Source organism: Pongo pygmaeus, chromosome 11 (assembly GCF_028885625.2).
Source record: "Pongo pygmaeus isolate AG05252 chromosome 11, NHGRI_mPonPyg2-v2.0_pri, whole genome shotgun sequence".
Classification (NCBI taxonomy): Eukaryota; Metazoa; Chordata; class Mammalia; order Primates; family Hominidae; genus Pongo; species Pongo pygmaeus.
Window position 1 is genome coordinate 119,546,361 of NC_072384.2, and position 18,499 is coordinate 119,564,859.

General features: G+C 43.1%; 1 protein-coding gene across 6 annotated transcripts in view; it reads right to left on the reverse strand.

Moving 5' to 3' along the window:
• Positions 1-733: 733 nt before the first annotated feature.
• The window catches only part of LOC129031824 (non-homologous end-joining factor 1), a 95,783-nt gene continuing 78,017 nt past the window's right edge, over positions 734-18,499 (reverse strand). For all 6 annotated transcript variants that reach the window (XM_063647991.1, XM_063647993.1, XM_063647992.1 and 3 more), the window contains 3 exons: positions 3,467-3,584; positions 2,621-2,739; positions 734-1,864 (listed from right to left, as the gene is read on the reverse strand). In XM_063647991.1, the coding sequence (XP_063504061.1) occupies positions 1,790-1,864; positions 2,621-2,739; positions 3,467-3,584 (312 nt within the window). In that variant the 3' untranslated portion in view covers positions 734-1,789. The remainder of the gene's footprint in view (positions 1,865-2,620; positions 2,740-3,466; positions 3,585-18,499) is intronic.

The following is an 18,499-nucleotide window of genomic DNA, read 5'->3' on the forward strand; positions in this document are numbered from 1 at the left end:
GCTGGGCTTGGTGGCGGGCACCTAATCCTAGCTACTCGGGAGGCTGAGGCAGAAGAATCACTTGAACACAGGAGGTAGAGGTTGCAGTGAGCCAAAATTGTGCGATTGTACTCCAGCCTGGGCAACAAGAGCAAGACTCCATTTAAAAAAAAAAAAAAAAAAGTAACGAAAGAGCAAAGTAAGCCAGCTGATAGGCTGTTTTTATATAGTTCCCAATTCACTTCAATGACAGTCACTACCACACAGCACACTCTAGGGTCCTGTGGTCTGGGGGTAAAGAAAAGTTATCAGCAGTGAATGGGAATGAGCCTTGGTGGAGCTCTCAGACTCTGCTAGCAGGAAAAAGCATGAGCGTAAGTCCTGGAGTCCTCAAGAGCTACTTCCTTGAAGAGCCCCTGGGGAGTAGAGCATCCTATTGAAAGGAGGTAAGGTCATGGGATAAGGAGGTTTACAGTGGGAGACTGGAAAGAAGGACCTAATGTCCTTTCTGGAAAATAAATGTTTTCATTAGTGTATATAATAATGCTGTTAAGAACTCAGCTGTCTGGGCTTAAATTCTGGCTGTCACTTACTAGCTGTATGACCTTTGATAAGTCACTTACTCACTTCAAGACCCAATTTCTTAGTGGGTTAACAGCATCTTCCTCATATGATGCTATGAGGATCAATGTCAGGTGCTCATTAGAGTACCTGGTATACATTAACTGCTCAATAAATGTTAGCTATTTATTACTGTTGTTCTTATTATAATTATTTTATTATTGTTTGATCATCTTCTCTCGAGACTTGACATCAGGACAGAAACACCAGTATATATACAGGATATATGAATAAGGAGGCATTTAACCATCAAAAGTAAATAAACCAGAAATGGGAGAGGCGTGGTGGCTCATGCCTGTAATCCCAGCACTTTGGGAGGCTGAGGTGGGCAGATCACTAGAGCCCAGGAGTTCAAGACCAGCCTGGGCAACATGGCAAAGCCTTGTCTCCACACACAAAAAAATACAAAAATTAGCTAGGTGTGGTGGTGTGTGCCTTTAGTCTCAGTTACGCAGGAGGATGAGGCGGGAGGATCGATAAACTACCCCATGTGGTAGTTTAACCTGTTGCCTATACTTTGGAAACAAAGAGAAAAATGCATCCAAGTTTGGCAAAGGAAAGCAGCAATCATCTATCTGTCTTGTGCCCACCATCAAGGGAGTTCTTGAGATCGAAGTTTCCGAATGGAGGCTTAGCTCTGGCAACTGCAGAAAAGTTTAAGAAGAATCTGAAGGACTGGACTGATGGCTAGACTTCATCCAGAGACAACAATGGGGTGGGACCCAGTGAAGGAAGTGAATTGGATTATGAGTTCCACAGCATAAGTAATCCCAAAAGCAGGGAGTGTGAGTGCTTTTTATTCCATGCAAAAGAGAGAAGTGGGTCTCTGAGGAGTATCTGGGGCTGGCTGGCTAGAGACACTAGGGAAAGGTAGACAAGGCTTCCTGAGTGTGTGGTGCTTTCTTGCTGACTTGCCCTATATACCTACAGTCCATGGTAGAAACCTGAACCTACAGAACCTCCACCAAAAGAGAGGAGAGCACGGGATTCTCAGAGACTGGCTTCCACTTGAATAGGGAAGGCCAATTCCCTGTGGGCATGTCAACATGAACTTCAGTTCTCTCGCCCTTACAGTAGGTCTCTGACTGTATCACTATTTTAGAAATATTGCTGCCATGTAAGCTTCTTTCAAGGTGAAGCTTGGAAGCTATTCTCCAAGTCCATCCTCAGCAGCTGAGGCCACAGCAGGTTAACTGAAGAGCCCCCTTGGCTTCTTCCTCTTGACCTTTGACAGCTGAGGTCTCTGCAGAGGGCCTGAAGTACCCTAGAAAAAAGGGAACCCAAGTTAGTAGGGGTTTTGAAATAGTTCCACTGAAATTAGGAAAGGAACTTTCTTCCTCTCATGGCTCCTGGTTAGGATGAGGCCTTTTTTTTTTTTTTTTTCCACCCAGGCTGGAGTACATGGGCACAATCAGAGCTCACTGCAGCCTTGAACTCCTGGGCTCGAGCAATCTCCCTGCCTCAGCCTCCAACATATCTGGCTAATTTTGTTTTTTGTAAAGATAGGGTTTCACTTTGTTGCCCAGGCTGGTATCAAACTCCTGGCTTCAAGTGATCCTCCTGCCTTGGCCTCCCACAGGTTGTGATAACAAGCATGAGCCACCACGCCCAGCTAGAAAGAAGAGGCATTCAGGAAGTGTCTGACATAGGTATTTTGAAGTCTATGTCAGACAGCAAATGTGATATAAGACCCTAAGCAGGAGATGTAGATTCCCTTCTCCCCCAAGGAATAGCCTCGCTGACTATCACTGGTCATCACTGGCCATCACTGGAAATGGGATAAGGTGAAAGAGGAGTCAAGGCACATCATTCGTACAAGAACTACAGAGAAGGGGCACCAAGGGAAGATGTGCAAGACCATGACTCTCCATCTAGACACCTACAATTTGGAGCCTGGTCACAAATATCCCTCAATATTTTTGAGGCAGTGCCAATGAAGCAGCAATTCCAGGGACCACTGGCTTGGGGGCTATAGGTGCCAACTCTCAGAACACCATCCAGGAAGCTGCTCATGACTCACCGTGGACTCTTTCTCAGGCGCTGAGAGGGTTGGGGCTGAGGAGACCAGTTGTTCTGGCTGGTTTACACACTGGCTATCGATTCCTTGCAGGGAAGCACTGTTTGAGGTATGAGGATCTCCTGAAATCAGAAAGATCAAGAGAAGATAGTGATAAATGCCTTCTTCTTACCAGGAAGATATTAGCATTCACCAAGCATTCTGATAAAGGCCAGGGTTTGGTACAAATACATAAGCAGACAGAAGTAGCCACAAGTCCAACTTCCAGCTGACTTTCAGAAAGCCCTGTTTCTGCTATGAAGATTTCCCCAGGCCCACTATCAGCAGGTAGGATGAGAGTTTCCTTGACTCAAAATAGCCAGCTGTTCTTCTACATATTCCCTGACATGTCTGAGGTACGGAGATTAATTTTTTTTTTTTTTTTAAAGAGATGAGGTTTTTGCTATGTTGTCCAGGCTGGTCTCAAACTCCTGGCCTTTCCCACCTCGGCCTCCCGAAGTGCTGGGGTTACTGGTGTGAGTCACTGCACCCAGCTGGGGAAACTAATCTTTCTCCTGGTTCTTTTGCTAACCCTTCTAAGTACCTAGACCAGTGCCATCCGATCGAACTTTCTGCAATGATGGAAATGTTCTGTGTCTGCACTAACTTGGTAAGCCACCAGCCACATGCAGCTACTAATCACTTGAAATGTGGCTAGTGCAAAAGAGAAAATACATTTTTAGTTTTATTTCATTTTTATTAATTTAAACTTAAATAGTTATATGTGGCTAGAAAACTATCATATTGGACAGCATAAACCTAGATCCTAATTGTATCCTCACACAGACCGGGTACCTCTGGAGTGCTCACCAGTGCCTTGATGCTTCTGTCCCACTTGGACCTCTTGTTTGGTGACTGCCATATACAGATTCTGCAGATTCATGACAAAGGGCTTTCCATCACCAATGCTGCATGCCTCTGGCAGTTTCTGTAAGAGAGAGGAGATACTGTCATTGGTTACACTGTATTGCTAGAGAAGTGATCTAATACCCCACATGCAGAACTGGCATCAACCCCAAATGAATTAATATAAAGCAGTTAGATCCAATAGGGGGCGTCCATATCCAAGCCTGGTGGCACCAATATAAAGATTTCTTGGGACATCTCCTCTGAAGGGCAACTCCAAATGTATATCTTATTTCCCCTAATCCTTAAGTCTATTATGTTTTCCCATGAATACCCTATAGATTTCTAGGCTCTTTTTCCAAAGGGATGATTTCTTAGAGGGCTATTTTAGGAAATTATTTCCCCTAAATTTTCTCTGAGCTGAACAAATTACTATTTTCATTAAATTCATTCCTAAACTAGAGAAAAATGATAAAATTCAGGATAAAGGAGAGAGAGCAAAATGGTAATGACAGACTGAGAGGCAAGAAACAATTATGGAGCTGTGATGTTCAGGCAGAGGAGACAGGAAAAACAAAGCTGACAAAGCTTTTGAGGCCCCCGGCCATTTTCCATTCCCCACTGCTGTCCCACCCTCCTTTACTATCACCCACATGCTCACAGTGGGCTGAGATTCCCCCAAGGGGGTGAAAACTGTTCTTGAGGGGTTAAAAAAACTGACTGTTTTAAAGTATAAAGGTGCACACGCACGCGCACACACACACACACACATACACACACAGAGTACATAAATAGATTTTTTGGTATATCTGTGGCATTAAGATTTCCTGAGAGGGAGTGATTAGGCAAAAAATGTCTTAAAATGTTCCTTAGGGAAGTGATAATTTTTAAAAGGCTGAGAAACACTGCTATGATTACATTATATTTATCTGTTTCCTTCACTACAGAATGAACTGTGGACTTATATCCACAGCAAAATACTTTGCCTAGTTGTAGTTTCATACACTTGGCTGAACCGGGTTGAGGTAATGGCTGAAGACTGAACAAAGTGCGATAAAAATGAGATGAAAGAGTAGAGTATCTAGTGGTCCCAAACCTGGCTGCACTTTGGAATCTTGGAAAGGGCCCAGAACTATTTCACCTGTCCCTAGGCGTGCAAATCACCATGGTTCCCAGCCAAGTTAGCAGGTCCCCAAGAGCAGCCATGCCAGCAGCTCACATGGGAACCAACCCAAGAATCCTGGATTGGCCCATATCTTGGGTCAAGGGCACCTTTTTGTGCTGTAAGGGCATTCATTTCTGAAAGCCCTCTCATGGGAGAAGAATAGAAAAGAGAAAGTGGGAGAGGCAGGAAAGCAGGTGCTGAACCAGTCAGGATAGCTGAAAACCTTGTTGATTACCAGGAAATGTCACATACATTTCTACTCCAACCCTATCCCCATAAAGACTATATCAGGCCTGGACTTTCACTGGAAACCACAGGCAATGAATCAGAGCCCCGAGTCCAAACTTTGCCTCTAGCCAGTAATCACACTAGAGTCTAACAGCCCTCTGGCAGCATTCCCTGAGGAATGAACTGAAACAGGGAAGGTAAACTATCAGGCCACACCACCTCTACCCTACCTCACTCTCCTTCCTAAGTTCAGCTCTCTAACTCCCAAGACACCACCTTCAAAAGAGGGTTCTCTCCTCCATAGCCAGAGAGCCCTGATGGTGGGGAGGGAAACAGCTGCCCTCCTTCCTTATATATTGACCTCTAGCATCTCCCTTCATGCTACCCAAGAAATGTAGCTTCTCTTAGGGTCACTCATACATGACTTGGTAGGCACTGTGCTGTCTACACAAACGGGTTAGGCAGAATGAGGCAGTCCAGAGTCATTTCCTCCTGCCCTTTCCATGGAATCAAACAGATTCATCAATTTTTCAGGGCGACCTTCACTCAGCTCAAGTATTTAACCTCAAAACGAAGTGCCAGAAATGCTGGACCTGAGTCTAAATGTGGAACCTAATCTAAGCCCTTCTTCCTCTGTCCTTCCCCTTCTCAGAGAGATCTGATCCTGCAGTTGCTGGCAAAGTTATTCCACCTGACTATCTATTCTCAGAAAAGTCCTAGGAACAGCATATCGTAGAACTGTCGAATACCTAATATATGCTAGACATGGCCGGGTGTGGTGGCTCACGCCTGTAATCCCAGCACTTTGGGAGGCCGAGGCGGGCGGATCACAAGGTCAGGAGAACGAGACCATGGTGAAACCCATGGTGAAATCTCTACTAAAAAAGACAAAAAATTAGCTGGGCGCGGTGGCAGGCGCCTGTAGTCCCAGCTGCTCGGGAGGCTGAGGCAGCAGAATGGCATGAACCCGGCAGGCGGAGCTTGTGGTGAGCCGAGATTGCGCCACTGCACTCCAGCCTGGGCAACACAGCAAGACTCTGTCTTAAAAAAAATATATATATATATCTAGATATATATCTATATATATCTAGATATGCTAAAATATATATATGCTAGACATTTGCTCTAAGTACTTAAAATGTATTAAACCATTTTTGTGTTTTCTACTACTATTTCCCTGGCATCTACAAGAACCCTGACCTCACGGTAGAGGCTCAGTACTATGTGTGAATGAATGAGCATGGTAGGCACTAGCATGACCCCGTTTGGCTGAGATGGTCCCAGCTAGTAAGTGGTGGCACATGGTTAGAGTCCGGGCGGTCTGGCTTCAAGGCCCACACATATAATTACTATCCTATTTACTTCCCTGAACAGCAGAATTTTGGTCAAACGGGCAATCCAGCTTCTCCCAGGATCACAACCTGCAATCCTTCACATCCCAGATCACCTGCCATCCAGCTGAGGAACAAGCTCCCCAAGGTGACAAGAAAAGGGAGCAGATAAAAAGGACACAGCTGGACCAGACTGGAACCCATGGGGGCTGAGAGACCATACTCTTAATCCCATTCTAGCCATTCCCCATTATCACCGATTCCTTGGGCCTCATTCTCAGAATACACTAGGGAAGAGAGGTGGAGAGGCAGGAGCTTGGGAAAGAGAAATATTAGCTCCTGGGGCAGGACAATGGTAGTGGCTACCTGGGGCAGGCGGCAGAGATCAAAGGCAGAATGCTGGAGTCAGGAGTAAGTAAAGTAAATAGTGCCCCCTGCTATAAGTGCGAGTGAGCCAGGAGCACGATGTACCGGCCACAATGCGGGTCACTGCCCAAAGTGGGGAGGGAAAGAAGAGTCAGGTCAGTAGAACGTGTTCATCTGATTAACCCATAATCAATTCTAGTAAGCAAAAAAGTTACTGAGAGTCTACTATGTGCCAGGCACTACAGGATTCAAGGCAGGGGAAATAGATGCATCAATCCTTCCCTCATAACAGGTCTGAGTTAATACAAAGATAGTAACTCAGAGTCCCTACTTCAAAGAGTTCACATTTGCATGTGGGAGATAGGCAGACATATGTTGTTTTGTTTTATTTTTCAAGTGATTTGCTATAACAGAGTTCTCAACAAAGGGTAATAGGGAACCACAGAAGAAGAAAGGGATGAATTTTGACACACGAGTTCTGCAAAAAGCATCAAAGGTGGTGACATCAAGACAAGCCTTGCAAAGTTAGACTCTGGATGTGCTGGAAGTAAGTGAAGCATAAAGGTGTGAAGACCGGGTATGTGGATGTCTCATGGGAAGCAAGACTAGAAGGCTAAGTTCACATTCACTAGTTTGCAAAGGACTTCATTTTCTGAATGAAGGTTATGCCCATGGGAATTTCCTTTTGTTTCATAAAGTGGCTTTCTCTACTCTACAACTGTTTGCCAAAGCTTCCTTGGCTCCAAACTAGTATTGATGGAACAATGAGGAATCCAGAGCTGCTTCCAGGCTTCCCTTTTTAGACTCTCTGTTACATTTACCTAAGCTCTTAGTACTTCCTCATTACTTACTTCTAGTAGTGTGATTTTTCAACAGCCACAAGAGCTATATTACTCTCCCATCTCCAATGCACTGGGACTTTGGACCCTGGTATACAGCCATATCAGAAACTTTAGGCAAACCAAAGTGACAGAAACCCTGTAGGGCATTTTATTTCCCCTTCTTGTCCCTACGGCAGCCCATCTTGGTTCTGAGGGTCCAACCTCCCCTCTTCAGAGGTAACTCTCATCTTCATGAGGTCTAAACTCACTCGCAGTGGTCCAGAAAGCCCAAGACTCTCTCAGGATTTGCTAGAGAGCTTCCAATTAGCATTTTCAACTACAAATACGTAACCTGCCTCTCCTCCCTGTCTCACCCCTCCTTTCCTCTGAGACTGTTTCAGAAAAGAAACTTCTAGAATCCTGGGTAAGAAAGGCTAGATCTGATCTACTGCTCACCCTATAAATATGGGCCCACAGTCTGAGGATACAGGTTTAATGAAGAAAAAGGGAAAACGAGCTAACTGGAGCTCTCCAGAGTCAGCCTTTGAGCATGTCTTTGGTTCTGGCACCCGCCCCAGAAACTGGCACAGCCCCAAGACCCTGGCACTGACCATCACAATATCACAAGGGCAGGGCCCACAACACGTGACTTCCCTAAGAGTAAGAATTCCGCTCCTCCCTTTTGCAATGTGGTAAACATTGCTGGTCTAGATACAAACTTCCTTCCCTCGGGAGCCCAGGTCTCCATTTAGGGAATCATGGCAATGTTCACCATCAGTTTCCCTTAGGAATAAGAGCATATTAGAAAACTCTTCTAAGGTCTCAAATGGCCAGGGGGTTTGCCAGAATAAAGAGAAAGGAACAAGAAACGTAATTTAGGAAGAAGACTCTAATGAGAAGGACTCTTCAAGAAACGTAACTCCCCCATTGCCAATCCATTCATATTTAACAAATATTTGCTGATCATCTACTGTGGTGTTTGGGATTATTTAGATGCTGGGAATATGGTAGTGAACAAAAGAGATAAAATTACCTGCCCTCTTGAAGTTTACATTCTAGAGGGGAGATCACCAACAAATATATAGCTAATTAAAATGTATACTCTGTGAGATGGTACTATTACCATCCAAATGAAATCCCTAAATCAAAGATAACCTGAAATGGCCCTGGGTCCATGACACAGACCCAACTGCAGTAGTAAAAGGCTGAGAGTCAGAAGGAAAGATGAACCCAACGTGCGAGGATAGTATCAAGGTTTAAAAAAGAAAGTCCAAAGTAGCTTATCACTCAAAGAGGAAGAAGCAAAGCTACTCGGGAATTAGAAAAAAAATTACCAGAAAAAAAAAAAAGAAATACACTTTAAGTTCTGGCCTTAAGGTCTCAAAGATGTGGATTTGTACCTAAGGTGGTCTTCTATTTGCTAGCTGTGACACTGTGGGCAAGCCATCATACTTAATGGTTTATTTTGAGAGAGAGAGGAGGGAAAGGAGACAGACATTGGGAGTCAGGCACTGAGGGATCAAGACTAACAACATTTACATCACAGAATGTGTGAAAGGATTAAATGAGAGAATCGAGTAAGTGCCCAAGAAATGTCTGTTCCTTCCCTTTGCAAGGCACACTGAGACTTTTCTTGCCTGGCCCTACTCCAGTGAGTGCTAAGTGGACTCAAGAAATGCCCTAATGATAAAGTACATAGAGAAACTCAGTCTGATCTAATTACAGATGGTCCCTGACTTAGGATTTTTCTATTTTACTGATGATGTGAAAGTGATAGGCATTCAATACACTCCTTGACCTATGATGGGGCTATCTTTGGATAGTCTCATAAGTCAAAAACGCACTTTCAACTCAGGATATTTTCTTTCTTTCTTTCCTTTTTTTTTTTTTTTTTGAGATGAAGTCTCGCTCTGTCTCCCAGGCTGGAGTGCAGTGGTGCAATCTCCGCTCACTGCAACCTCTCTCTCCCAGGTTCAAGCAATTCTCCTGCCTCAGTCTCCCAAGTAGCTGGGACCACAGGCACCCGCCACCACGCCTGGCTAATTTTTGTAATTTTAGTAGAGATGGGGCTGCACCATGTTGGCCAGGATGGTCTCGAACTCCTGACCTCAGTTGATCCACCCGCCTTGGCCTCCCAAAGTGCTGGGGTTACAGGCGTGAGCCACCACGCCCGGCTCTGCTATTTTCAACTTAGGATGGATTTATTGGGATGCGGCCCCATCGTAAGTTGAGGAGCATCTGTATTAACTTCTCTTCACTGGCGTCCCAAAGCATACTATTATCTAGTAATACGGTGACCAGTCAAGGTCCAGATCAAGGAGACACAGAAATCTACCCAGTAACCTGTGGGTAGTTCACTGACTCCATCGCCACACTAGCCGACTCCTCGGTCTCTAGTAATGACTGAGGCAGCATGGCTTTTGCATCAGAAGGTCCTGGGTTTAAATCCTGGCTTTGCCAGTTACCAAGTGTGTTACTAACCTCTTTTAGCCTCTGCTCCCTTACCAGAAAAATGAGGAGACCAACAGCTACTTTGATGAGGCTGATGGAAGGATTCCACGGGATGATAAGTTAAAGGGTGCCTACTCTGTAGGTATTGTCTCCCTACCTCCCCAAAATAGCTCCCGCTTCTCAAAGCTCTCCTTTACTCTCCAATTCTTCAGGACCTACCCAAGAGGCCAAGGTTTCATCTTCATTCTCTCCACCCTCTTTTTTGGGTGGCAAGTATAACAGTGAAGAGTAAAGCTGCTACTCTCTCCAGAAGCACACAAAGCACAAACAGCTTGCTTCCAACAACATTTTAGCAAGAGTATTCTGCACAGCCCAACTGATCCCGCAATGCTTGAACTAAGAACTCTCTCACCACCATTTCCTGCTTCCTAATGTGGCTTGTGCAAATGCTCTGCTATGTCATTTCCATTTTTAAGTAATATACACTCAATAAGGGCTGTCTGGAAAACACAAAAATATGATCTGCAGATATAGGCCATAAAAATAGCTAACAGTCAAATGGTTTTTGATGGGATTAATTTCACAGTTTCCTCAGAGTCTGACAGAAAAAACTACTAGGACAGAGAAAAGAGATAGGGTGGTGATAACTAGATTTTTAGAAGACAACTGTTTCATTCTCCTTTCTCCTCATTTCAAATTTTCCACAGCAGCTCACTTGGATGAGCTACCTCTGAGTTTCAGGCAATATCCAACCCTGATACTGGGTCTCTCTCTTTGTCCTCACAGAATACCCCTCTATCAGTTCACGATCAGAAACCTTGGTGACCTGGGAGAAAATATAGTACCCTAAATATACAAGGCACACTGCCCTTGAAGGTCCGAATGTGAAAATGAAGACAGAGCTAACACTGCCCTGTGTTTGGTCTGATTTAGCTTTGTTTGGGTCTGTGCCTGCAACAAGGTCTTCCCTGATCATTCTGCCCTGCTGCTGCCGACCTCGCCATGCTCTATGATTAGCCTCCAGCTCCTGAGCATCCACTCAGTGCTGGGCTATAAAGAAAAAGAACACAGAGAAATCCAAACTTAATCTTGTGTTTAGGGACCTTGCAAATTAATTCAATCATAGTCCAACTCACCCCACCCCCGCCACCTTTTAAAACAAGATGGGAGAATGGATGCAGCCATACAGTCATATACACAAACATCCACGTATGCAATCTAGTCAAGTTACCGAATCACTTTCTTTGTGGCCTCCCTTCAAAATGAGATAATTTTGCTGCCTCTCTCTCACGATGCTGGACATGCAATGGAGTAAGATAGGTACAGAGTTCAAAACCGTTTGAGACAAAGTCCAGGTCCTATGTATACTATTCAGATTTTTCTGGTTCAGTCTGAGGTCTGGCTAGCTCTCTGGACTGCAGAGTCAGAAGAGGAGGGGGATGTGAAGAAAGACTATAAAAAGAGGTCCAAACAGAAGGCTTGAATAATATTAGTAAGATTAACTTTGTAAATGCTTTCTATGTGCTAGGTACTAGGCTATGCATTTTGACACATTACTGCAATTAACCTCCACTGTTACCCTATCAGTTGGGCTCTAGAATCATTCTCATTTTATTTATTTTGAGGTTTTTTTCTTATTTACTTGTCATGACTTGAAGCCCAATCTCACTTTATATATAAGAAAACAAAGGCTTGAAGAGATTAAGTAACTTGACTAAGGTCAGAGCAGAATGGGGAAACAGAAGGCCCAGGAAGCTGAACTCTAGAACCTACACTTGAATCTCTACACTATAATGCATCTTATCAATGAGACATCCATTTCTCCCTCCCATCTCCTACCCCTGTAAAGAAGTTGGTCCCTGTTCTGAGGTCTAGTGGTACTAGAAGCTGGCTCTCACTTCCCTTCTTAAATCTCCAAAGAGCTCAAGAGGCTGAAAGAGGGAAAAGACAAAATGCCCTCTAGAAAAGGAAAGCCTTACTTCACCCCTTGAGTGTCCTCCAAGTATCCTGGAAAATAGGAAAAATGAATTTCTGGTATGGGAAGTCTCTAGACTTGAATCTCGTTTTAAAATAAGTACAGCCCCTCAGAGTCATAGCAGGAAGGCCCCTCAGCTCTGCCCCCAAAGAAAAATAATGGTAAAAGGAGTGGAAGTGAAGGTGGGGGCGGGGCAGCTGCTCTCATAAGAGCCCTTTGTGGTGGCTGCCTCTGAAAGGAGGTTTTGCTAGACAAGGTGGAACTTCTCAAGGTGACAAGCAAATGGTACAGACTGAGCTGTGACCCTCTGCTTGCTCTATAACCACCCCCTCCCCTTTGGAGGGCCAGAGCCTAAACTGTCCCTGGAGCCCCACCCAGCCCCAGCACAAACCATGGCTTTCTAGTCTGGAGGGCAACTAACGAGCAGCAGAGGGGCTCGGGGAACGAAAGTGGTTTCCTGGGGGGGACGGATCCTCAGAGCCCCTCAGAAAGTGTAGGAGCAACTCTCATTCCTTCTTTTCTCTACTCCCACTCCTTCTCCAAGAAGAACAAGCAGCTCCTGTCAGCTCTGGCTCAGGGAAGGGGCTCTGACCAGCCTAGCAGGGGAATAAGCAGTTTGAACATTATTTTAGCACCTCTCTCAAATTCAGCCACCTCAACATCCTCTTCCCAATGGAAATGAAACAATGTGGTAGAAACTGGAAAGAACAAAAGCATCAGATTTAATAACAAAAAGAAAATCACAGCTATAAGGCAGATAGTCTGGCTCTGAAAGCTCTTCATCCCTGCTCTGTGCTACTAGCACTGTGCAGGAGTGCAGATTCCTTTCTTTTTTCCCTGTCTTAGTGGAGAAGAGAGGACAGTCAACTGGGTGTGTAGGGCACAAAGTTGATTTAGAGTACCCTGCAGTATTCTCTGTAGGACCTCCACCACCAAAAGGATTCTCTTTCACTCCAGATTACACGCTTGACAGCTGGGAACACAGCCCACAGCAGCCAGGTTCTCACGGACTCCCTGCCCCCATCCCGCCTGCTGCCTGCCTTTCTGGAGGGTGACAGTGTCTTCTCTGCCCTGAGAAATCGTACTCTATAGGGTGATACACCACCTCCCCCACCTGCCACACACACTCAAAATAAGATAAGGTACTGATCTTCATGACCTTGAGGAGGTAAAGATTTCTTAACAGGACACAAACCATAAAGGAAAAGGTTGATAAATTGGACTAGATTAAAATTAAGAACTTCTATTCATCTAAATAGACACTTAAGAGAGCAAAAAAGCAAGCTATAATGTAGGAGAAAACACTTGCAATACATATAACCAACAAATAACTCATTTCCAAAATATATTAAAAACTCTTAAAAAAATCAGTAAGAAAAAGACTTAGTCATACCTAAGGCTTAGTCATATTTAAATGACTGATAATTACATAAAAATGTACAGAATCTCATTGAGAAAATTAAAACCACAACAGGATATCTCTACATATTCATCATAATGGCTAGAAGGAAAAAGATGATAATATCAAGTGTTGACAAAGACACAGTACAACCACAATTCTCCTAAACTGCTTGTGTGGTTATAAATTGATACAGTCATTTTGGAAAACAGTTTGGCAGTATCTATTAAATCTAAAAATATACACACCTATGACCTAGCCATTCCACTTCCATGTATTTCCCCAACACAAGTAGGTAAATAAGTTGTGGTATAGCTTTACAATACAATATTATACAGAAGTGAAATGTTAAAAGTATGACTACAAAGAGCAACATAGATGAATTTCATTAACATTTTGGGCCAGGTGCGTGGCTCACACCTGTAATCCCAGCACTTTGGGAGGCCGAGGCAGGAGGATTGCTTGAGCCCAGGAGTTCAAGGCTACAGTGAGCTCTGATCGTGCCACTGCAAGCCAGCCTGGGCGACAGAGTGAGACCCTGTCTCAAGAAAAGAAAAAAAAAATTAACATTTTATTGAGTAAAAGAAGTCATACACAAAAGAATATATACTATATTATTCCATTTCTATGAAGCTCAAAAACAAGCAAAATTAATGATCATATCAGAAGTCAGGATAGTGGTGTTACCCTTTGGAGGTCGTAGATATTGGTAGATAACGGGGGGTACTTCTGAGTACTGGAAATTTTCTAGCTCTTGATTTGGGTGCTGGTTACACAGCTATGTTAATTTTGTAATAATTCTTCAAGCTGTACATTTCTGATATGGGCACTTTCCTACATGCATTTTATACTTCAGCTTTGTTTTTTTTGTTTTTTTTTTGAGATGGAGTCTCACTCTATCGCCCAGGCTGGAGTGCAGTGGCATGATCTCAGCTCACTGCAAGCTCCGCCTCTTGGGTTCATGCCATTCTCCTGCCTCAGCCTCCTGTGTAGCTGGGACTACAGGCGCCCACCACCACACCTGGCTAATTTTTTTTTTTTTTGTATTTTTTAATAGAGACGGGGTTTCACCGTGTTAGCCAGATGGTCTCGATCTCCTGACCTCGTGATCCGCCCGCCTCAGCCTCCCAAAGTGCTGGGATTACAGGCATGAGCCATTGCGCCCAGCCTATACTTTCAATTTTAAAAGTTTATTAATAAAAGATGAATCACTATGGAAAACAGCGAGGTAGTTACTAAAAATGTTAAGCATAGAGTTACTATATGACCCAGCAATTCTACTCCTAGGTACATACCCAATAGAACGGAAAACATATGTTAACACAAAAATGTGCACACAAATGTTCACAACAGCATTATTCATAAGAGCCAAAAAGTAGAGACAACCCAAAAGTCCATCAACAGATGAATGGATAAACAAAATGTGGTATATCTGTACAACGGTATATTGTTCTACCATAAGAAGGAATAAAGTACTGATATTCGCTTTAATACATGAACCTTGAGAACATAATGCTAAGTGAAAGAAGCCAGACACGAAAGACCACATACTGTATGATTCCATTTGTATGAAATATGCTGAATAGGCAAATCCATAAAGACAGAGAGTAGTGATTTCCAGGGGATAGTAGACAGGGTGAATGGAGAATGACTGCAAATAGGTATGGCATTTCTTTTTGGGGTGATGAAAATGTTCTGGAATTAAATAGTAGTTATGGTTGCATAACCTTGTGAATACACTAAAACCACTGAATTGTATATACTTTTGGTATATACTTTTTGGTATATTTCATGGTATGTGGATTATAGCTCTAATTTTAAAAACAAGTTTTAAAATAGATAAAGTCTCTATTCTCCCCATCTTTTTTTGCCTATTCTCCACTCTATTTCCTCTTTTAGGAATAGATGCTTAGGCTCCCAACAGGCTTGGACAACTTTTGAAGAACTTTAAGGCAGTCAGTGGAGCAGATACCTACCAGTGGCTGAGAGACTGGAGGTGGCATGGAATGTTGAAAGACCACAGGATCTAGAGTCAGAAAGACCTGGTTTTGAAAATAAGCCCACCACTTACATGTTTGTTTTATGATCTTGATCTTGGCCAAGTGACTTAATTTTTTGAGCCTCAATTCTCTGTCCATGAAATGAGTAAAGGAATTCCTACTAATGAGGGTTGTCCAAGGATTGTTAAATGAGACAACGTAGGTAACATATTAATTCTGTTCTCTTGAGAGTTCCATGCACTCTCAACTATTTGAAGGCAACTGGGAAAATCACTTTATTCCAGCAAAAACAGTGTGGGCTCTGGAGTTAAATTGCTTACACTCAAATCCCTGACCCACTACTTCATCTTCATCTCTAAGTCTTAGTTTCTTCAACTGTGGAATGGGAATGATATTACTACCTGCACTATAGAGTTATTATGAGGATTAAATGAGATAATGCATGTAAAGTTCTCCCTATAGTGCCTGGCACATAGGAAGGGCTCAATAAATATTAACTGTTATTATTAATTCAATCATTAAACAAAATTGCCAAGGATACGCTATAGCATGCTGTGTCCTAAGGATAAGACAGGGTTCACTGCCCTCAAGGAGCTCATAGTCTGGTTGAAGAGTGAGACACATAAACAAATAATTGTTCTTCACATCTAGCCACACACGGGAGCCTTTGATTCCCAGTCAACAGCACTAGGTCTGAGGCCTTACTAAACAAAGCTGGATATGTAAGGAACAGCGTGGGGTGGGGGCAGCAGTTAACAGACTAACCGTGAATCAACAGTAGGCCCTTCTTTTCCCACAAATAGCCTACAAAAATCTAGATAGGCATAAAGACTTTCTCCTCTGAATTACTACTAAGGGGCCATCTGTGTCCCCCAACTTCTTCAAGTGACTGGTTTCTTCTTATCTTTCAAGTCTCAGTTTAAATGTCACTTCTTCTGGCCGCCTGACCATATCATCTGAAGTGCTTTTACAGCACTCTATTCATTTTCCTCAAGTGATTATACTTTTTAGTTATTCATTTACTCATTTCCTGTCTTCCCCATTAGGCTGTGAGCCCCTAGAGTTCAGGGACCATTCATCTAGCAAATATAAGTATCTACTATGTGCCAGGCACTGAAGTATGTGCTGGGAATTCAGTTTGGGGGTAGAGACATGGCCACTGCCCTCATAGAGCTTACACTCTGTATCTGTGGAAAAAGTTTTGGGATGCAGGTTTATCCGAATTCCAGCTAAGGACTCTCTTATGACTAGCCCAGTTAGATAGGAGCCTTTGGCTGCCAATCTCTCACTGAGTTCAAAAAGCCAGAAGCTGAAACTCGGGCGACTTCTCAGTTCTTTTTTCCGCAGTTCTAGATTCCTGTGGAGTTTAAGCTAGGGTAAACAGCATAAACTCAGAGCCATTTCTGCAAGTTCTTTCCTTATAAAGCTATTTCTATCAGCATTCTAAGGGCAAGCATGATCGGTATCAGGCAAGAAACACATTGGCTGGGGTGGAGGGTGGGGTAGGGCATGGGGATAGGGAGGCAAGAGTCTCCCTAAGTCCTGTAGAGATGAAATGACTGAACTGGAAGTGCTGAGCCCTCAGCGCCTTTCAAATTCTATGCCTTGAATTTCTCAGATGGCTGCTTCCCACAGTCTAAGCTTCTCTACCATTGGGTCTCACTTCGTCCTAAAGGCTACTTCCTGCTAAGCCAGCCTGACGTCTAGTAATGCTGAATTCGACTCTAGGAAATATATTCTGCTGCAAACTCTCTGAAGAAACGCCAAGGGAACACTGTTTTCCAGGACTGGGAGATAACAAAATTCAAAGGATTGTTGAAAAAGCTTCTTTAAATTTGTTATTAAATGAACAAGGGTATGTGTATATATGAAGTATGTGTGTATATAAAATTAATGAATAAATCTTTGCTTAATAGCAGGAGATAATGTCCTGAGAGCAGAATCAAGGACAAAGTTTCAAGCCACATAAGCAAACAGACCTATTCATTCAAGAATTATTTACTTGACACCTTCTCTGAGCCAGATTATTCTAGGTACAAAGAAATAAATGACTGATTGTGGGTTTAGCAAAATATGTTCAGTTCTATGATACAGGTCTATGTACAGTCTGGTTTGAGAGAAGAGCAGACCAGCCTGGGCAACATAGTAAGACTCTGTCTCTATAAAAAATGAAAACTTAGCCAGGTGTAGTGAGTGGCACATGCCTATGGTCCCAGCTACTCAGGAGGCTAAGAAGGGAGGATTGCTTGAGCCTGGGAGTTCAAGGCTGCAGTGAGCTGTGATTGTGTCACTGCACTCCAGCCTGAGTGACAGAGTGAGACACTGCCTCAAAAAAAAAAAAAAAAATTATAGGATTACAAAGGAAACCAATTAACTGAAATGTTACTCAAATATTTTAAAACAAATCTGTAATATTATAACATATGAGCTTCTTTATTAACACATTAAATCACAAGATCTAGCAATGAGTCTAATAACCATAATTTCAAGTAGTAATCAGCAAAAGTTGTATTTCAAGATATCTGCAGCAGTATAAAATGATATGAAAGTATCTGTGATTTCTACTGGTGACAGATACTTCTAATATACAGTGTCTTTTGCTTACATTTACAATTGAAGGAAATGCTAAATTTCAGTTACAGGTTAATGAAATAAAGATGCAACTTTCCCTCTCATTCCATTCACAAAACCCTGAACTCACGAACCCAGGTAAAAACCCCTGCTGTAAAGATGTAAAGGCTCTCATTGGGTAACAGTGGATGCATAATCAGAAAGACCACTAGAGCCAGTTCAGAGTTAGCAGTAAGGGGAACCAAAGCCACATGCCAATCAATGGTCTGCAGGAGTAGAAACAAATTGGCTGTGGGGGGCAGAGATAAGAGATCTTGAGATCCCAGAGAAAGAAGCTGCCTGTCCAGTTCCTGTGAGGCATGGGTAGCCATCTGAAATTAGGTACCAAGAGACCTCCCTGTGCCTATTCAGTAAAACCCCTTTTTACTTAAGCTAACTAAGGGGATTTTTCTGCCTTACAATTAATTGCTGAGATAATACTTTAAACAAAAGTGCTCACTGAAACACGTTTGTAATAGACTATGTATATGTGTGTATATTAACAGCCTTCCAGATAAGAAATTCCTTAATTTATAATCAGTTCAGGGTATGTATACTCTAGATTCTGTAAAGCCCACAGCTGCTGATTTCCATAAACCTGCTGTAGAAGATACCACTGTCGAATACCTTAGGGAGGAGGGAAAGCCACCT